Raw genomic sequence first — 20,496 nt, 5'->3', positions numbered from 1 at the left:
TAATTCTTGCTCTCTACATCCCCAGAGCTGCTATGGTTCCTGTCCTTCTACCACTTGGTTCTCTCATTTTATTAACTCACTCATAGTATTCTGATACTTTTTGTTTCTCTGGCTTCAGTTAGCCAAAGTCGATTTTTTCTCATAACCAAAGAATCCGACGTGAGAGAAAACCCACGGCTAGCAAACACTGCAGTCATCAAGTTGTTCCTTGGTACTGTGATGACCCAGAATGCTCCATACGACCATACTCTCTGTGCGCTTCACCATCTGAATAAGTCAGGAGCGTAAAGGGGTCCAAGAACAACTTCTCTGCTAAAGAAAATAGGCTGAAAATTTTAGAGTCCTTCACAGTCCACATTCACGGCCAAGCCTCACAAGAACAACAAAGCAGTTTTTGAGCACGTGACATAATACTCCCAAGAGCAGGGTGCTGTCAATATCTTATTGCTGAAGAGCGATGAGGGAAACACGGTTGGGAGCTGTGTTTCTAGTCATACCAGCGTGGGGGAGAGCCCACTGTCTCCCACATAACCACCAGCAGGGAAGTGACCACCAGCATGGCTGCCTAAGCCCCAGCGCTGAAAATTGCTGTGAGCTTAGAAATGAATGCAGGGAGAAGCCTGCAATGCACGTTCGCACTTAAACTGTTTAAAACTATTCCTTTATCAGAGATCTTCTCATCTCCTGGTAAGGTTTAAAAGAAAAAAGTTACAATGTTCTTCCCAGCAGATTTAGAAAAGAAAAAGCTAATAACTGGGCAAAAAAAGACAACCAAAGCTAATTCTTACAAAAATAAAATGAAATTTCTTAACCAAAGTTCATAAGTATAACTCCAAATTAAAGTATTTGTACGTCTTGAGCATCTTTAAGTACAAAAATTTAACAGTATGTTTAAACCCAGTTATCTTCTCTCATCTCCAAATTTAAGAACTTTTAAAATAAAAGATCCCATCGCAATGAATGGCTATATCCAGTCAGTGGCCATATAAAAATATCAAGTCAACCTCGCCTCCAGAGTCATCAATCTATCCCCAAGACCTGGATTCCTGGTGAAATCCACCTACTTCTCTTCACCTCACACTTCCAGCAGTTCAAGTGAGCAATACCTTAACAACTGGTTTCTTCACAGTCACCTAAACTGCTTCCTATACTGCAGTCAAAACAATACTTTGAAAACCACAAAGCTATTCAAATCATCCCATTGCTTTAATGGGGATACTGTTTATTGCCACAATGAAAAAGTGAAAGTGAAAGTCACTTAGTCGTGTCTGACTCTTTCCGAGCCCATGGACTACACAGTCCATGGAATCCTCTAGGCCAGAATACTGGAGTGGGTAGCCGTTCCCTTCTCCAGGGGATCTTCCCAAACCAGGGATCAAACCCAGGGTTCCTGCATTGCGGGCAGATTCTTTACCAACTGAGCCACCACGTAAGCCCACTGCTGCAACAAACAAACCAAAAAATCCTAGATTATAAACACTGAACTGCAACCTGACTCCATAAAACATTCTCACCTTTCTGGTTTGTAGCATTCTCATCTTACTTGAAAGGAAACTTATTTTTAAGATGTCAAAATCAATTTTTCTCTACAGTGATGAGTCAACCACTGGTTTGGATACGGGCTCATCCACATTGCAAGTAAAGCAACATAAAGGTAAATATACGTTGACAAAAAGAATGCACAAGTATTCTGAAAATAATTACTATAATCAGTTCTACAAATGTGAAGGTCCCTCATATCACAGTGCATTTCTAAGCAGCAACCATGAAGCTGAAGAAGATCAAGAAGTGTTAACTTTCCTCAACAGAAACTCAATGCAGATGAAACATCACTTCCCAAACAGACCAGTTCACCATGCCAAATTCCAGAACTCTAACATTACCTCAATAGAAATTTCTTGAGTCAAGCCCTCCTTAGTGTTGAAGAAACTTCCAAAGGTCCACTCGATAAATATTTACTGAGAGCCTAGGCATTAACACATGGGCTGTAGATACAATAATAAAATCATTAAGTTGTTGAAGTAATACTCCTTTGATAGAGAAAGTCATGAATCAGATCTTCATAGAAGTGGAAAAGACAACTATGTTATCTGTCACAAAGGACAGAAACAGTGCTTTGCAAGCATAACAGGAGAAGGACCTAATCTGTGTTGCCTAGAGTCAGAACAGCCTTCTCTGAGGAAATGTTTATGTTAACACCTAAGAGAGAACTAATCAGGCAAAGGGGGAACAATTCTAATAAGAGGAATCAGCAGGTACAGGGGCCCTCAGGTTGGAGTAAACCACGGCACAAAAATAAAGAGGAAGATCAGTACGAGCTGTTGACAAAAAGGTAAAAACAGATAAAATGACATGAAGACTTGTAGCACAGAGTAAGGATTACTTACGGCTTTTATCCCTAAAAGCAATGGAAAGCCACTGGAGATACAGGAGTATTTGGAAAACAGAAAAAACTGAGGCCAGCACATGCCTAACAGTTCCTCTCTTAGTGTGAGGCACTCTAAACATCTCATCTTGAAGAGATGTTTGAGTGATACGGGAAGCCCAATTCAGAGACCACTGCACAATCCAGGGAAGAAACAAAAATAGCTGGACCAGGAAGGATGATGGTGGTGTGGAAGTAAGAACTGAAGAGATGTTAGCAAGCAAAGTCCACAGGCCTTCAAGACATGTGGATACTGGAGGTGAGGAAAAGGGAATGAGTGGCAAGGCCTAAGACGCTGGCCAGGGCACTGAGGAAGTAAGGAGAGAGAAGACGCTGTGTGAGAACCTGATTCATCAAGGATAACATGGTGAAAAGCCACTGGAAACTGTGCAGAGGACCGTCAAGTGGCCTGACGGCCTATACACCACCAAGTACCAACAATAATGATAATACATTTTAACTACTAGTCTACAGGCATATCAAAGGACAGAAAGTAACTAAAAATATATGGCTAATAAGAGCTTAAGATTCACTCATTCAATAAATACTTTTCAAGCAACACCCATGTGACCACTACCCTGTCTTCAGCACTGGGGATGTGATGGAGGGCAAGAAAGATGTGTTTGCTAACTTCAGACCCTCATATGCAAAGAAAATCATCCATGTACACAAATACGTAAAATTACTAGCAGAAAAAAACTGGGAGTTTCCTGGTAAAGTGACCATTAAACTGAGATCTGAATTCTGAGGAGGCAGTCTTATGAAGAGCAACAGGAAAAATGAGCCAGGCAAACAGAACTAAAAAGATAAAGGCCAGGAAGGTTGAGATAAGTCTGTAGAAAAAACAGAAAAGAGCCAGTGAGGCAGAACTACAGCCAGGCTCTTTCTTAATATGTTTACTCTAGAGTAGGGAGATGTGGATAGAATTCAGAGTCCCTAATTTGGATGGGGAAAAAATCCACAATTTAATTTTCACCAATATCTAACAGAAATTGACATTGCCTTCTTTCATGAATGTAGGCAACAAACCAGTACTATTAACAATGGTTGTGGCTTCGTCACCAACAGAATTGAATATTTTCATATCACAACTGTTACAGATATATTCAAACACTGTATACAGCAGTACTTTAAAATTCAAGCATTTATTAGGTTCTGTCCCTAGATCTTGTTATATAATGTATTAGTAAAACAAGTACAAAGTACCATGTCCATAAATCTGTATTTTTTTAATTTTGATAATTTATTTTAATACAATTGGCTTTCTGTGTTATCTTATGTATTTTATGCATTAAAAACATGATACAGAGAGAGGATTCAAAGGATTCATCAGTCTACTAAATGGGTCCACAGCACCCAAAAAAAAAATCATGAATTTCCAAGCCAGAAAAAAGAAATGTAAGATTCCTATCAGTTCAGTTCAGTTCAGTTCAGTCGCTCAGTTTTGTCTGACTCTTAGCGACCCCATGAACCACAGCACGCCAGGCCTCCCTGTCCATCACCAACTCCCAGAGTTCACTCAAACTCATGTCCATCGAGTCGGTGATGCCATCCAGCCACCTCATTCTCTGTCGTCCCCGTCTCCTCCTACCCCCAATCGCTCCCAGCATCAGAGTCTTTTCCAGTGAGTCAACTCGTCGCATGAGGTGGCCAAAGTATTGCAGTTTCAGCTTTAGCATAAGACCTTCCAATGAACACACAGGATTGATCTCCTCTAGAATGGACTGGTTGGATCTCCTTGCAGTCCAAGGGACTCTCAAGAGTCTTCTCCAGCACCACAGTTCAAAAGCATCAATTCTTCAGCGATCAGCTTTCTTCACAGTCCAACTTTCACATCCATACATGACCACGGGAAAAACCATAGCCTTGACTAGACGGACCTTGGTTGAAAAGTAATGTCTCTGCTTTTTAATATGCTATCTAGGCTGGTCATAACTTTCCTTCCAAGGAGTAAGCGTCTTTTAATTTCCTGGCTGCAGTCAGCATCTGCAGTGATTTTGGAGCCCAAAAAAATAAAGTCTGGCACTGTTTCGACTGTTTCCCCATCTATTTCCCAAGACGTGATGGGACCAGATGCCATGATCTTCGTTTTCTGAATGTTGAGCTTCAAGCCAACCTTTGCACTCTCCTCTTTCACCTTCATCAATAGGCCTTTGAGTTCCTCTTCACTTTCTACCATAAGGGTGGTGTCATCTGCATATCGAGGTTATTGATATTTCTCCCAGCAATCTTGATTCCAGCTTGTGCTTCTTCCACACAGCGTTCCTCATGATGTACTCTGCATATAAGTTAAATAAGCAAGGTGACAATATACAACCTTGATGTACTCCTTTTCCTATTTGGAACCAGTCTGTTGTTCCATGTCCAGTTCTAACTGTTGCTTCCTGACCTGCATACAGGTTTCTCAAGAGGCAGGTCAGGTGGTCTGGGATTCCCATCTCTTTCAGAATGTTCCACAGTTTATTGTGATCCACACAGTCAAAGGCCTTGCCATAGTCAATGAAGCAGAAATAGATGTTTTTCTGGAACTCTCTTGCTTTCTCCATGATCCAGCGGATGTTGGCAATTTGATCTCTGGTGCCTCTGCCGTTTCTAAAACCTGCTTGAACATGTGGAAGTTCACGGTTCACATACTGCTGAAGCCTAGCTTGGAGAATTTTGAGCATGACTTTACTAGCGTGTGAGATGAGTGCAATTGTGCGGTAGTTTGAGCATTCTTTCGCATTGCCTTTCTTTGGGATTGGAATGAAGACTGACCTTTTCCAGTCCTGTGGCCACTTCTGAGTTTTCCAAATTTGCTGGCATACTGAGTGCAGCACTTTCACAGCATCATCTTTCAGGATTTGAAATAGCTCAATTGGAATTCCATCACCTCCACTAGCTTTGTTTGTCGTGATACTCTCTAAGGCCCACTTGACTTCACATTCCAAGATATCTGGCTCCAGATGAGTGATCACACCATCGTGATTATCTTCGTCGTGAAGATCTTTTTTGTACAGTTCTTCTGTGTATTCTTGACACCTCTTCTTAATATCTTCTGCTTATGTTAGGTCCATACCATTTCTGTCCTTTATCGAGCCCATCTTTGCATGAAATGTTCCCTTGATATCTCTAATTTTCTTGAAAAGATCTCTTGTTTTCCCTATTCTGTTGTTTTCCTCTATTTCTTTGCACTGATCGCTGAGGAAGGCTTTCTTATCTCTCCTTGCTATTCTTTGGAACTCTGCATTCAGATGCTTATATCTTTCCTTTCCTCCTTTACTTTTCACTTGTCTTCTTTTCACAGCTATTTGTAAGGCCTCCTCAGACAGCCATTTTGCTTTTTTGCATTTCTTTTCCATGGGGATGGTCTTGGTCCCTGTCTCCTGTACAATGTCACGAACCTCCATTCAGAATTCATCAGGCACTCTATCTATCAGATCTAGTCCCTTAAATCTATTTCTTACTTCCACTGTATAATCATAAGGGATTTGATTTAGGTCAAATCTGAATGGTCTAGAGGTTTTCCCTACTTTCTTCAATTTAAGTCTGAATTTGGCAATAAGGAGTTCATGATCTGAGCCACAGTCAGCAGATTCCTATCAACTAAATGCAAATCCTGTAACTACTGGTGGTTCTTTGGATCCTACTTCCAATAAACAAACTACAAAAAGATTTTTCAGAAAAATCAAGTAAGCTGGAAAATGAACTGGATATTAGATGATACCAACCATTACTATTTATTTTGTTATATGTAATAATGCGAGGTTAAAAAAAGACCATTTTTCTAAGTGCAAAGTACATAGGAACAAAACGTCAGTGTCTGGGATTTGCATCACAATAGTGCAGGAGAAGGCGGAGAGGTGAACAGTTGAAGTAAAAGTGATTAAAAAATAATCACAGAATCTGTGTGATGGACAAATTAAAAAATCATATGCTACTTTTTATAATTATATTTACATCTGAAAATTAAGAAAAAAGGAGGTTGGGGGGAGTCAGTGGGGAGGGATTCAGTCACTACTAATGGTCTCCCCTGGCCTTTGCACTTCGTCTGACTTTACTGAAGAAACACAAATACTATCTCTGATTTCCAAGAAGTTTCTCTGATTTCCAAGAAGTTTCTTTGAGGTAGACAGAAACTGAATGCCCGCTGTCCTTGGCAATTACCTTCCTCACTGGAAATTAATAAATCAGCATTTAGCATCTAAAATGTTACTGTTTCACAAGCTTGACAATGAAACATTAATATTACCCAGTTTCTCAGCCTTGCTCTGGGCCACGGCAAACTGCTAAGGAAAGGCCACCTTATAAGGCAACCTGGGATCCACACGACTGATCTCTGCCAGGGAGAATAACCTTCTGCACTGCTGCTCATCCCCAGCAGTTATTTATGCTTTGATCTGTTACTACAAAGACAGTGGTGAAAATTCTTCAGGTACTCAGAACCAGACTGTATGACCAGGGACTGGTCTTCAGTAATCTACAAAGAGGGTTCCGATGTAAATTATAAGTGTAACGCTACCATGTGCCATGGGGAAGCACATTTCTGTAAAACTACTATCCTATAACTTTTGTGCTGATGCTGAGTGCTTCTAAAAAAACTTATATGAACTTTTCAAACTACTGAGGACTCAGGAAGTTTAGAAATAAGTCAAATGTGTGCCATAAAGTCGCTCAATCATGTCCAACTATTTGCGACCCTATGGAATGTGGCCCATCAGGCTACACCGTACATGGAATTCTCTAGGCAAGAATACTGGAGTGGTTAGCCATTCCCTTCTCCAAAGGATCTTCCCAACCCAGGGATCGAACCTGGGTCTCGCACACTGCAGGCAGACTCTTCACCATCTGAACCACCAGGGAAGTCCCCAAAACGCATGCCATAGATCTCCCCAAAACTGGTATCTATCAATTTATTACAAGGTATTAAATCAATTATATTACATTTAATCCAGATAAAGAAAAAATGTTCCCTAAATCAATGTATTTAAATAATTAAGCTTTTAACATTTAGTTTTCCTGTTAAAGTAACTTGGGGAGGGGGGCGGATATGATAACATACACTAAAGTTATTGATCAATTATAATGCATCCACAAATTTACCATCAGAATGAATGGTTATTAAAATGTAGCTCTCTATGTTAAAAGCCAACAATTCCTAGGCATACGACAAAGCATTCTGTATTGCCTTTTAGGATAAATTATAATAGTCTAATCATATCAGAAGCTGAATTTGGGGCTGCGGGGATTTATAAAGAAAACTAAAATCTTTCTGCATAATTGAAGTTAAAATTCTTCTGAAAAGTCAAAGAGTTGCATAATTTTAATTCTCAAGCTTGGTATATTAAAATTAATATGGAACTGAATTCCAGGATATTAATGGCAACACACATAAAAAAGAGAAATGACAAAAAGACACTGCAAGAAGACCAAACCATCTAAAATATCAAAATTAGGGGAGGTAAATGATAAGTGTGATAGTGTCCAGAATTCACTGTTGATAAATGATGATAATACACTGAAATCAACTCTTTTCGGGCTTAACTAGTAATTTGTAAAAAATGTTACAATGACTTGATTTCAAAATAATTTTGTGTTTGGTCTTATATATTTCTGCACAAACCTAAATGTTAAGGAACAAATGCTTTTTCAATGACAACATAAAATATGACTTCAACAGTGAGACAACTACTTGAATTCTACAGTATGACTTCCGTCTCTAATTAAAACAAAACTAAAAATGTTAAAATATCTAATTCCTTAGCATTTCATATGTGTATGTCTTCAACTTATTCACAGTAAAGCACCATTTTGAAATTTCAAATAAAAAGCAAACAGTAAGATTTGTCCAGACTAAGAGTTTTTTAAGAACAGCTATTTAAAATAAACATGGGAACAGTCACTCACAGAGGAACATGAGAAGCAGGAAAGACAAGAAGAACAACACTAAAAGAAACATCCATCAAGAAAATGAACTGGAAAAGAAACCAAAATTTAGAATTAAAGACCACATGAGGTTGTCAGAGTGTGGGACAGAGGGGACAGTGAGGGACGAATTAACAATCCAATGAGTTTTAAGAGAAAAATACTAAGACACCAGGAAAATAAAACCTGAATGTAGGATTTATATAAAAGATTGGAAATTCACGGAAGATTTAAATCAATTTATGAAGACCTAGAAATTGATACAGCAAACAAAAACTCAGCCAACAATAGCCTAACAGAAAAGTAGCCATCAAGAGAAAATCTAAATGCCCGATTACTAGTTATTAGTAATTACTAGTTATTAATGTACCGTGTATTTTTCATATGAATGAACTGATTCAAATCATGTCATGAAATTATATATTAAATATAATCTTTTTCCCTCAAATTAATAAAGAAAAATATATAAAATAAAACCATGTCTGAGTTAAAGAACAGCAGCAGTCAGTCTAAAACTACACTGAGAAGTTAGAATTTAAAAGTGGTGAAATATGTTCAATATTGATACTAATTCTGTTAAAACAATATATTGAAGTTGCTGTGATGAAGGTAAATAGAAACTGGAATAGAAGACTATACTGCAGTATGTTCAAGAGAGAATACTGAACTTAAGAAAAAATAAAGTTTCCTTTTGTGCATATCTGAGTCATAAGTAACTGTAGCATTACATATAGAACTATAATAAAAACAATTTAAATAATCAAACTGAATTTTCACATTATAAATTCTTCTATTAACAAATAACATATTTCCAAACCGGTTCTGTTTTCTTCTGTTCTCACAATAAACAATATTAAAACACCCTGAAACAGAGTGATCTTAACACTATTATTAAAAATTATACAACGCCAGAGGGATGGTATGGGGACGGAGGTAGAAGGGGGGTTCAAGATGGGGAACACATGTACACCTGGGGCAGATTCATGTCAATGTATGGCAAAACCAATACAATAATGTAAAGTAATTGATGCTTTTGAACTGTGGTGTTGGAGAAGACTCTTGAGAGTCCCTTGTACCGCAAGGAGATCCAACCAGTCCATTCTAAGGGAGATCGACCCGGGGTGTTCATTGGAGGGACTGATGCTGAAGCTGAAACTGCAATACTTTGGCCACCTCATGCGACGAGTTGACTCACTGGAAAAGACTCTGATGCTGGGAAAGGTTGGGGGCGGGAGGAGAAGGGGACGACCGAGAATGAGATGGCTGGATGGCATCACCGACTCTGTGGACATGAGTTTGAGTGAACTCCGGGAGTTGGTGATGGACAGGGAGGCCTGGCGTGCTTGATTCATGGGGTCGCGGAGAGTCGGACACGACTGAGCAACTGAACTGAACTGAATTAGCCTCCAATTAAAACAGATAAATTTTAAAAAAATTATACAACGATTATCTAAATTAATTGTAGCATACATGTCAAGAATAACTTCGTCTATACTTCTTTCAAAATAGGTCTCAGGAACTGTGTGACCACAGCGTTAACTAAATGGTCATTGGTACAATAAGTTTAAAAGGCATGTTATAGACACTGTTAAAATTTTAAGATACTGTGGATAAACTGATAACTACTCTTTAATGAAATGAAAAGCTACATTAATGGCATTTAACCATCTAGGCTTACACCAAAAGTACTATCCACTGTGTAATGGATTTTCAATAATCTTAACAAGATACACAAAAGAAACATGAAAGCAACAGTACAGAAGGGCAATATCATGAAAATACCTTTTACTTTATAAGCATTAAAATTCCCTGACACTTATTAACATGATCTGTACTATTATTTGTTTTTTCTAAGTATATAGCATCAAAATGCTGATTCTGTTAACAAAATATTAAGGTAAAATAAGATTTTAATACCTTCAAGAAGGTATCAGTGTTAGGAAATGAATACCCACCCAAAGAATTGTTCACTCTACATACCGCCCAACTAATTTAAAAAAGGGGGTTGGGGTGCTGCATTCTTCAGTGTAGAAAGTTTATAAAATACCAAATGTAAATATTCCTGCAATAACTACAATTAACTCAGTGCTACACAGCACTGAAAGAACAATGCTAAACCAGGCCCATCTGTGCACACTTAAAACCCTGAAGACCTCAAAGGAGGTTATCATAATCCCATTTTTCAGATGAAAAAAATCAATATCTAATCTGTTGCAACAAAGAGGCAAAGAAATCAAAATAGAAGGTGCTCTCCTCAGCCTCCCTTGTATCAAAGGTACACCCCAAATCTACAACAAGCGCATTATAAGAAGAATTTTTAAAAACCAGTATGGAAAAATCACTTGGGGAAAACTAAGAGATCTACAAGTGAAGCTAAGAGTACAAAGAAAACATTCTATTTAGTGGTGAAAGCTTAGAATAGTCTATGAAAATACAGATATAATAGAAAAATAAACTATGCACAAAATATTAATATGTTAAAAAGTTAAGTATTTACTTCATGTAACAGGTAAGGTAAAGATATACAATTGACTTTCAAAAGCTTAAGACATATAACAAATGACTGACAGAAAACACAACGTTCTGTTTTGTTTAGGGGTACACCTTTATGTTGCTCAGGCTGACAAAGGATGGAGTGCCGCTCCCATTCCCCAAAATATCACAAGAGTCAACAAGTTATGAAAATTACTTCAAGTGTAATATTCTCAAGCTAAAACATGCCAATATAAATATAGAATGCAGAAAATTATAAAAGTAATATTCTTACTTACAATTCTGTGACCATATATTAAAATCTCAACACTTTATATACTTTTTGGATCAAAATAAATAGTTTAAATCTAAGTAAATTAAGCCTCTTTCTATATATGAGCCCAAGCAGGTAAATGGTAAAGCCTAACTAGCTAAGCTGTCACACACTCAACATGTTAACATCTTTGTAGTCATTTTATCTCAAAGAACAAAGAGCTTATAAAAACACACGACTACAGTAAAAAATATTCTAGTTACTGGAGAAGAAAAAGGTTCTCATAATATTTAAATAAACTAGTCTTCATAGCTTTGAATGAAAATTGTATCATTAAACATGTAATATTAAGTTCATCACTGAAAGTAGAGTTGCCTACATTTACACATACAACAAACTGAGCTTATACATAAAATTATAAATTCATAATAAAAGTAGCCATCATTTATCTATTGAGTCCTTTCTGTGCTAGGCACTTTACTCACTCATCAATAATACTATGATGTAAATTCTACTATCCTTATTATAAAAACAAAACCTCTGGCAAAAGATTACATAACCTTCTCAACTTAATTAGTGGTGGAATGAATGGAAGAGTTGAGATTCAAAGCCAGGACTGACTTCAAAGCTTTAAATTTGTGTTTCCAACTGACTGACTTCTCTTTAGCAAGCCAGCACTGCCTTTATTTAGAGCAGGGATTTCAAACTCAAAGGCCACTAGAACTTAAGTGGTGTACAGAAGTGAAGAAGGTGACATAAAAGACCAGAGGTAGTGAGGCTTGGAGCAACCCTGAGACCACGGAGCAGGTAGAGAAAGTGAACTGCTCAGGCGGACATGGGGCTGCCACGCTGGACTGTTGGCCCAGAGGCTTCTCAAGGGGCTGGAAATGCAAACTGTTTATGTGACAGACTCCGATCTTTTAAGTGTGGGTGAGTAAAATAAAATTCATGTGGGGCCACAGTGAAGGACCCCAGAAATGCACCAAAAGGCCCTGGCAAGCACAGACACGCACCTAGCTCTGGAAAGATCCTTTCCCAGAGGCACCCTTCAAACCCACACAGTAACCCATCTTCTTTCCAAGCTTTCAAAGTGACACATCCTTCCCCCCTGAGCACTGCTCCTTCCTGCCTTCTGGTCCCTCGCTGTAAAAATGTGCTCTTCTGCAATCTTTATGTCAGCTCCTACTCAAACTCTGGACCTTACTTCAAGAGCTACCCCCTCAGTGAAGTGTTCTGACTCCCACAGAAATCCTCCAATTTTAGGTTTTATGGAACAATGGGTTTGCACAAACCTGGCACAGTCATAACTGCACGAGAGCCATGTGCCTCTACAACAGCCTGTTTAAAAATAGTCCACGTGCATATCTGGTTGTGCTCACCGGTGATGTGCCAGCACCTAGCCTAGCACACAACAAGCACGCAGCAAATATCTGCTGAAGGGAGAGTTCAGTTCAGTTCAGTTCAGTCACACAGTCGTGTCCAACTCTTTGCGACCCCATGAATCACAGCACGCCAGGCCTCCCTGTCCATCACCAACTCCTGGAGTTCACTCAAACTCATGTCCATCGAGTCAGTGATACCATCCAGCCATCTCATTCTCTGTCGTCCCTGTCTCCTCCCACCCCCAATACCCTCCAGCATCAGATTCTTTTCCAGTGAGTCAACTCGTCGCATGAGGTGGCCAAAGTATTGGAGTTTCAGCTTTAGCATCAGTCCTTCCAATGAACACCCAAGATTGATCTCCTTTAGAATGGACTGGTTGGATCTCCTTGCAGTCCAAGGGACTCTCAAGAATCTTCTCCAGCACCACAGTTCAAAAGCATCAATTCTTCAGCAATCAGCTTTCTTCACAGTCCAACTCTCACATCCATACATGACCACGGGAAAAACCATAGCCTTGACTAGACGGACCTTGGTTGAAAAGTAATGTCTCAGCTTTTTAACATGCTATCTAGGTTGGTCATAACTTTCCTTCCAAGGAGTAAGCATCTTTTAATTTCCTGGCTGCAATCAGCATCTGCAGTGATTCTGGAGCCCAAAAAAATAAAGTCTGACACTGTTTCCACTGTTTCCCCATCTATTTCCCATGAAGTGATGGGACCAGATGCCATGATCTTTGTTTTCTGAATGTGGAGCTTCAAGCCAACCTTTGCACTCTCCTCTTTCACTTTCATCAAGAGGCTTTTGAGTTCCTCTTCCCTTTCTGCCATAAGGGTGGTATCATATGCGTATCTGAGGTTATTGATATTTCTCCCGGAAATCTTGATTCCAGTTTGTGCTTCTTCCAGCCCAGCATTCCTCATGATGTACTCTGCATATAAGTTAAATAAGCAAGGTGACAATATACAGCCTTGACGTACTCCTTTTCCTATTTGGAACCAGTCTGTTGTTCCATGTCCAGTTCTAACTGTTGCTTCCTGACCTGCATACAGGTTTCTCAAGAGGCAGGTCAGGTGGTCTGGGATTCCCATCTCTTTCAGAATGTTCCACAGTTTATTGTGATCCACACAGTCAAAGGCTTTGGCATAATCAATGAAGCAGAAATAGATGTTTCTCTGGAACTCTCTTGCTTTCTCCATGATCCAGCGGATGTTGACTATTTGATCTCTGGTGCCTCTGCCTTTTCTAAAACCTGCTTGAACATCTGGAAGTTCATGGTTCACATATTGCTGAAGCCTGTCTTGGGAGAATTTTGAGCATGACTTTACTAGCATGTGAGATGAGTGCAACTGTGCGGTAGTTTGAGCATTCTTTGGCATTGCCTTTCTTTGGGATTGGAATGAAGACTGACCTTTTCCACTCCTGTGGCCACTGCTGAGTTTTCCATATTTGCTGGCATATTGAGTGCAGCACTTTCACAGCATCATCTTTCAGGATTTGAAATAGCTCAATTGGAATTCCATCACCTCCACTAGCTTTTTTCGTAGTGATGCTTTCTAAGGCCCACTTGACTTCACACTTCAAGATATCTGGCTCCATATGAGGGATCACACCATCGTGATTATCTTCGTCGTGAAGATCTTTTTTGTACAGTTCTTCTGTGTATTCTTGACACCTCTTCTTAATATCTTCTGCTTCTGTTAGGTCCATACCATTTCTGTCCTTTATCGAGCCCATCTTTGCATGAAATGTTCCCTTGATATCTCTAATTTTCTTGAAAAGATCTCTTGTTTTCCCTATTCTGTTGTTTTCCTCTATTTCTTTGCACTGATCGCTGAGGAAGGCTTTCTTATCTCTCCTTGCTATTCTTTGGAACTCTGCATTCAGATGCTTATATCTTTCCTTTTCTTCTTTGCTTTTCGCTTGTCTTCTTTTCACAGCTATTTGTAAGGCCTCCTCAGACAGCCATTTTGCTTTTTTGCATTTCTTTTCCATGGGGATGGTCTTGGTCCCTGTCTCCTGTACAATGTCATGAACCTCCGTCCAGAGTTCATCAGGCACTCTATCAGATCTAGTCCCTTAAATCTATTTCTTACTTCCACTGTATAATCATAAGGGATTTGATTTAGGTCATATCTGAATTTGGCAATAAGGAGTTCATGATCTGAGCCACAGTCGGCTCCCAGTCTTGTCTTTGCTGACTGTATAGAGCTTCTCCATCTTTGACTGCAAAGGATATAATCAGTCTGATTTCGGTGTTGACCATCTGGTGATGTCCATGTGTAGAGTCTTCTCTTGTGTTGTTGGAGGAGGGTGTTTGCTATGACCAGCGCATTCTTTTGGCAGAACTTTGTTAGCCTTTGCCCTGCTTCATTCCGTACTCCAAGGCCAAATTTGCCCGTTACTCCAGGTGTTTCTTGAATTCCTATTTTTGCATTCCAGTCCCCTATAATGAAAAGGACATCATCTTTTTTGGGTGTTAGTTCTAAAAGGTCTTGTAGGTCTTCGTAGAACCGTTTAACTTCAGCTTCTTCAGCATTACTGGTTGGGGCATAGACTTGGATTAATGTAATATTGAATGGTTTGCCTTGGAAACGAAAAGAAATCATTCTGTTGTTTTTAAGAGTGTATCCAAGTACTGCATTTCGGACTCTTTTGTTGACCATGATGGCTACTCCATTTCTTCTAAGGGCTTGCTGCCCACAGTAGTAGATGTAATGGTCATCTGAGTTAAATTCACCCATTCCAGTCCATTTGAGTTCACTGATTCCTAGAATGTCTATGTTCACTCTTGCCATCTCCTGTTTGACCACTTCCAATTTGCCTTGATTCATGGACCTAACATTCCAGGTTCCTATGCAATATTGCTCTTTACAGCATCGGACCTTGCTTCTATCACCAGTAGAGGGAGGCAAGTCCCAGTAACAAGTCTTGATCAGCTATCTCCAACTCCCGCTGGCCCGGGCTCTGTACCCACCTCCACAGCAGCCCCAGTACTAGCGCTCCCATGACAATTTGAGCCCAGATGAGCAAGCTAACTGACAATGTAACTTTGTGAAAACTGAGATTATGGATCCTTCTGAAAAGTGAAAACTGATGTGCTATTATTAGACCTCTCGCACAGATACTGGAAATCCAACCAAGTTATTATCAGGAAAATGGTTTCCAAAAAATAGAGATCATAAGAACCATAATGAGTGTTGGAGTGGCTTCAAATAACAACCTGAAATGTAAGCTTTTGATCTGTATGATTTCAGAATGTAAAAGTTTTCCTCAAAAATAAAAACAGCAAAAGAAGTCAATGATATTCAGTAAGAACAGGGGCTAGAATATGTGGCCCTTTCACATAAACAAGCTAGATTGGGAGGTTAAAATAAAGTGGTTCATGATGAAGGATTTTCACTTCTTATTCACTCTCCAGTGGAACCATAGGTTTGCTACCACCCAACAAATAAAGGTCTTCATTACCAGCTCTTGTTTGCTATACAATGAAAAGCATTTTCTAGTGGCGTTTTTTCAGTCTAAAAAGGCCCCTTTCATTAAAGAAATACATGAAAATATACTCTGATGTCCTCCATAGTGAACGGTTCCTACTCCCAAACCACGACTCCTAAGATCACGTCAATGAAACTGATTCCATACAACTCTGGTTCTCTGCAGCGTTCTCAACAAGAGGGAGAAAGGGGCCAACCTGGGGGGTAAACAAGCCCAGGAAAGAGTCCACACTCTGTCTTTAAGTTATTTATAATTTAAAAATGACGACATTCCTGTACCACAAAATATGTTTAATCCAGTATTTCTTAAACATTACAGAACCCAAGTGACACATGTGGAGGGAAGTCTCCCAACCAGGAAAGCCCCCAGCTACTCTTCAACATAAAGAAAAGTATTTTTTTATGTGCCCTGCATTTCTTGGCACGATTCAAAAGCTAACCAGAGGCCCAAGTACACAAACCTGTGACTTTAAAGATGCCTGGGCTTCTGTTTCTGTAATAAACTTCGATAAATCATCATTTTCATGAAACATTACAAAATACACTGCCTGGGCCTTTATTTCTATAGATTTCAATAAGTTATGATTCTTACAAAATATTATCAAAACACATATCCTTGGAAATTCCCCAGTGGTCCAGTGATTAGGGCTCCGTGCTTCCACTTCTGGAGGCATGAGTTCAATCCCGAGTCAGGGAATTAAGATCCTTCAAGCATCACAGGGTAGCCAAAAAAAGATGTAGAAGAAAAAAATATATATATTCCTTCTGTATAATACGTGTAGAGAAAAACTCATTTGTACAAAAATTTTCTAGTCTGCTTAAGTTGACTTACTAGTTTAGTCTAAAAGAGAACTCTAGTGTCTTGAACTTAAAAGATTTGCAGATCAATCCTAAATGTAAACTGAAACTAAGCTTAATAACTATGTATATCAACGAGGCATTTCAAAACCCTGAAGAACAAGGGTAGCAAAAATAAGCTGCACATAAATTAGTAAGGAAGTCATATCTGTACAACAAAGCCTTTAACATACCCTTAATAGCTTTGTATGTTTGCATGGATCTCACAAGAGAAACTTTCTTATTTGGAGAATAAGGTAAAAAGCTGGTGAAACTCACAAGCTCACAAACAGGTAATAATTTAAAAACAAAATAAGGAGAAAAAAAATTACATTGAAAGGATGAGTTAGAGGTTCAACTAAAAAGAAACAATCATCAGAGTAATTTCAAAGCTTTTAGATTCAAAGTTCTCAGTGTATTATTCTCTAACAATGCTAAAATGAATCAGGTCATAAGCAGGACAGAGATTCAAACTGGGCATTAAAACATTAAAAGTACTATCAATTTAACCATGTTTAGTCTTTCTGCTGTATTCCTACAAAATGTGTTTCTGTGATTAGTCCTGTAAAATCACACACCATAGAACTGTTTAAATTTGCCTCTTACAAGTATATTTAGGAACAAAGACTCTGATAAGGAAGCACAGCCTCATCATTCTCACCCTGTTTAATTAAGAAGCTGTCCTTGGATTTTAGAAAAACGGTTCTGTAAAAAGCATCTATTAAAAACTATCACAGATTTTACTACTCGCATAGAAGTTCAATTATGAAATCTATTTCACAGCATTTCAGATGAGACAAAAGTAAAACCAACAGTGACAACAATAACCACAAAAACCTTACTTTGATGGCTACATAACAGCATCAGTTCTATAATTCACTTTGGGAATGGCCAATAGGCAAGTTCTGCCCCCAAATAAATGTCAATGAATAAATCTTTAAGAATTTAAATCTTACAGCTGTGAGTTACCTTTGGATGTCAGGAAGAACTAAGCAGATCTCATAAAATGGTTTACCTAGTGTTTTATCACCTTCCCCTCACCCACTCTACTCTGGTGACCTGGCCCGCACACTGCAGCGTATGGGCCTCAGTCCTGACCCCTGCATGTCTTTCACACAACGTTCTTCACCAAGTCTCTCCTCAGCTGTCACCTTCTCAGACAGGCCTCTCTGACTCCTCTGTCTAAAGAGTCCTATCTGGTTTATTCACAGCAACAACCCTAGCAACCAGAACAATGTCTGACACAAGCACTCAAAAAGCACTTGTTGAATGAATAAGGAATCCTCATACAGTTTCAATAATATAAAATCAAATCTGATGACAATTTAAAAATAAGTATTAGCAAAACAGAGATAAAGACAAATACCATGTGATTTCACTCATATGCAGAAACCAAAAAAAAACAAATGGAAACACTCAAGAAAAACTCACTGATACAAAGATTACTGCATCAACCATAAGTAGTTACCAGAAATACAGGTAGTTGGGAGGTGAGAGACAGGGGTGAGGGGGTTAGCTGTATGGTAATTAGACTTGTGGTGATCGCTCAGTAGCGCACACAGATGTTAAATTACAACGCTGTACAATTGAAACTTATTTTTTCTAAAAAAAAAAAAAAAATCAGGGCTTGGTCAGACCATCTAGAAATAATAATCTTTAGGAGGTTAAAAAATAAAAAAGACAAGTTTGCTAAACGTGAGCCAAAGGCTTACAATTACAGACATTAAGTATTTGCCTGTGCTGCTACTGCTGCTAAGTCACTTCAGTCGTGTCCGACTCTGTGCGACCCCATAGATGGCAGCCAACCAGGCTCCCCCGTCCCTGAGATTCTCCAGGCAAGAACACTGGAGTGGGTTGCCATTTTCTTCTCCAATGTGTGAAAGTGAAAAGTGAAAGTGACATCGCTCAGTCGTGTCCGACTAGTAGCGACCCCATGGACTGCAACCCACCAGGCTCCCCTGTCCATGCGATTTTCTAGGCAAGAGTACTGGAGTGGCTTGCCATTGCCTTCTCCAATTCGGCTGTGTCAAGTATGCAATTTGTGGCATGACACTAACTACCACAATCTGTCTTTCCAGAGCGTAAAACATTGCATTTTAAGGACATGAGATATTATGGCAAAGAACTCTCCCAAATGGAACCTTGCATCTCATCACTAACTTTAAAATCTCCAACCAGGTAGCATCCAATCTACTTGCAAGTTAATCAAAACAACTTTCATTTAAACATACTCAGCTTAAAAAAAAAAAAGACACCCATGAATCAAATAATACCCCTCACCTCCGTCAGCACAACTGGTCATTAAAGATAAATGTCTGAAATAGAAACTACTAGAGAACACAGATTTCCTTCAACATCTGCTACTCACATAAAATGACTGGAACAAAAGAACCTCTGCAGTCAGAGTGACTTACCGTCACAGACTTGAGAGTCATCCCATGGTAGGTACCCATAGTGTCAATTTTGAAACCTTCCGTTTCTATAAAGAAAATGAGGTTACCATTAGATTTTATATATTTATGATAAATAGCAAATCTAAAGTAATAATCTACATTGTATCTGATAGCTCAACAGAATAACAAAGCCTTGAATCTACTAGACATACAGTTAAATTACATACTCATGAAGATGAAAACTTTCAAAGGAATACCAGGCTCAAAGATGCAAACAATACACACCAATGGGCCCAAAGTACAGAAGCTGGTTAGGACTGACTCTACAACTGTGTTCAAGTCAGATAGCTGGTTGGAAATACAAAAACCTAAACTGAATATTTTATAATCCCCAAGTTATTTAGTTCTAATATGAACTCTTTAACATAAAAAGCTGTGCTCCAAATTAACAATCACCAATACATGTTATGTAATTCGTAGAAAAGCAACACTGTAAATATCAGCAGGCACTCCAGGACAGAGTCTCAGTATACCTTTCTGTAACAGGTCAGAGAGGTAAATATTTTCCACACTGCAAACCATACAGTCTCTGTCACAACTCCTGAATTCTGCAGTTGGAGTGCAAAGGCAGGATGAACAACATAAGTAATCAAATGAATATAGCCTGATTCTACCCCAGGAGGTTCAGATTTGGTCTATGGGCTGTAAACTGCCAACCCCTACTTGACAAAAGTCATTCCAAGAGAAAAACTGGATAAAAGGACTAACTACCGTCTTTCTACGCCATGTGTTCAGCACATACCTTTATCCAGCCAATGAAACAAGCACACAAAATTCACTGCATCAAGGCAACAAGATCTTTAATAAACTTATGGGGATTTCAGATTATGCAGGAAAGAAATCATAAATGCTACCCTCTTACAGTTGCTTCTATCTCATTTTTTCATGAATGAGATAAATGAAGAGCCCCCAAAAAGTTACACTGACATTAGTCCCACCCTCACTAAGCACCTCGTTGATGTGGAAATGGCTCACTGCTGAATGAGCCATGGAGCCATCACAAAGCCAGTCCTCACGTGGCTACTACAATCTATGCGCCCAAGTCCTCAACACACACCTTTGTAACTGGGGAAATATGATTTGATATGGAGAGTTTCCACCCTAAAATAAACTTCTGAGAAATAGAATTAAGGCTAACAATAGCAATTATTTATAGGTAGCTTATTATATACACCAATCACTATTCCGGGGACTTTATTAACTAGTTTAATCCCCACAATAACCCAAAAAGATAAGAACTACTACTAATACTACTAT

At 38.9% G+C, this 20,496-nt stretch overlaps 1 protein-coding gene across 1 annotated transcript in view; it reads right to left on the bottom strand.

The window, feature by feature from the left end:
* The window catches only part of CDC73 (cell division cycle 73), a 96,591-nt gene that overhangs the window by 53,737 nt on the left and 22,358 nt on the right, over positions 1–20,496 (bottom strand). Inside the window, exon 10 of the mRNA XM_055419929.2 lies at positions 19,201–19,265. Within this exon, the coding sequence (XP_055275904.1) occupies positions 19,201–19,265 (65 nt within the window). The remainder of the gene's footprint in view (positions 1–19,200; positions 19,266–20,496) is intronic.

This window comes from Moschus berezovskii, chromosome 17 (genome assembly GCF_049115385.1).
Source record: "Moschus berezovskii isolate FMDL1 chromosome 17, NW_MosBer_1.0, whole genome shotgun sequence".
NCBI lineage: Eukaryota > Metazoa > Chordata > Mammalia > Artiodactyla > Moschidae > Moschus > Moschus berezovskii.
This window is presented reverse-complemented; position numbering and strand designations above follow the sequence as displayed.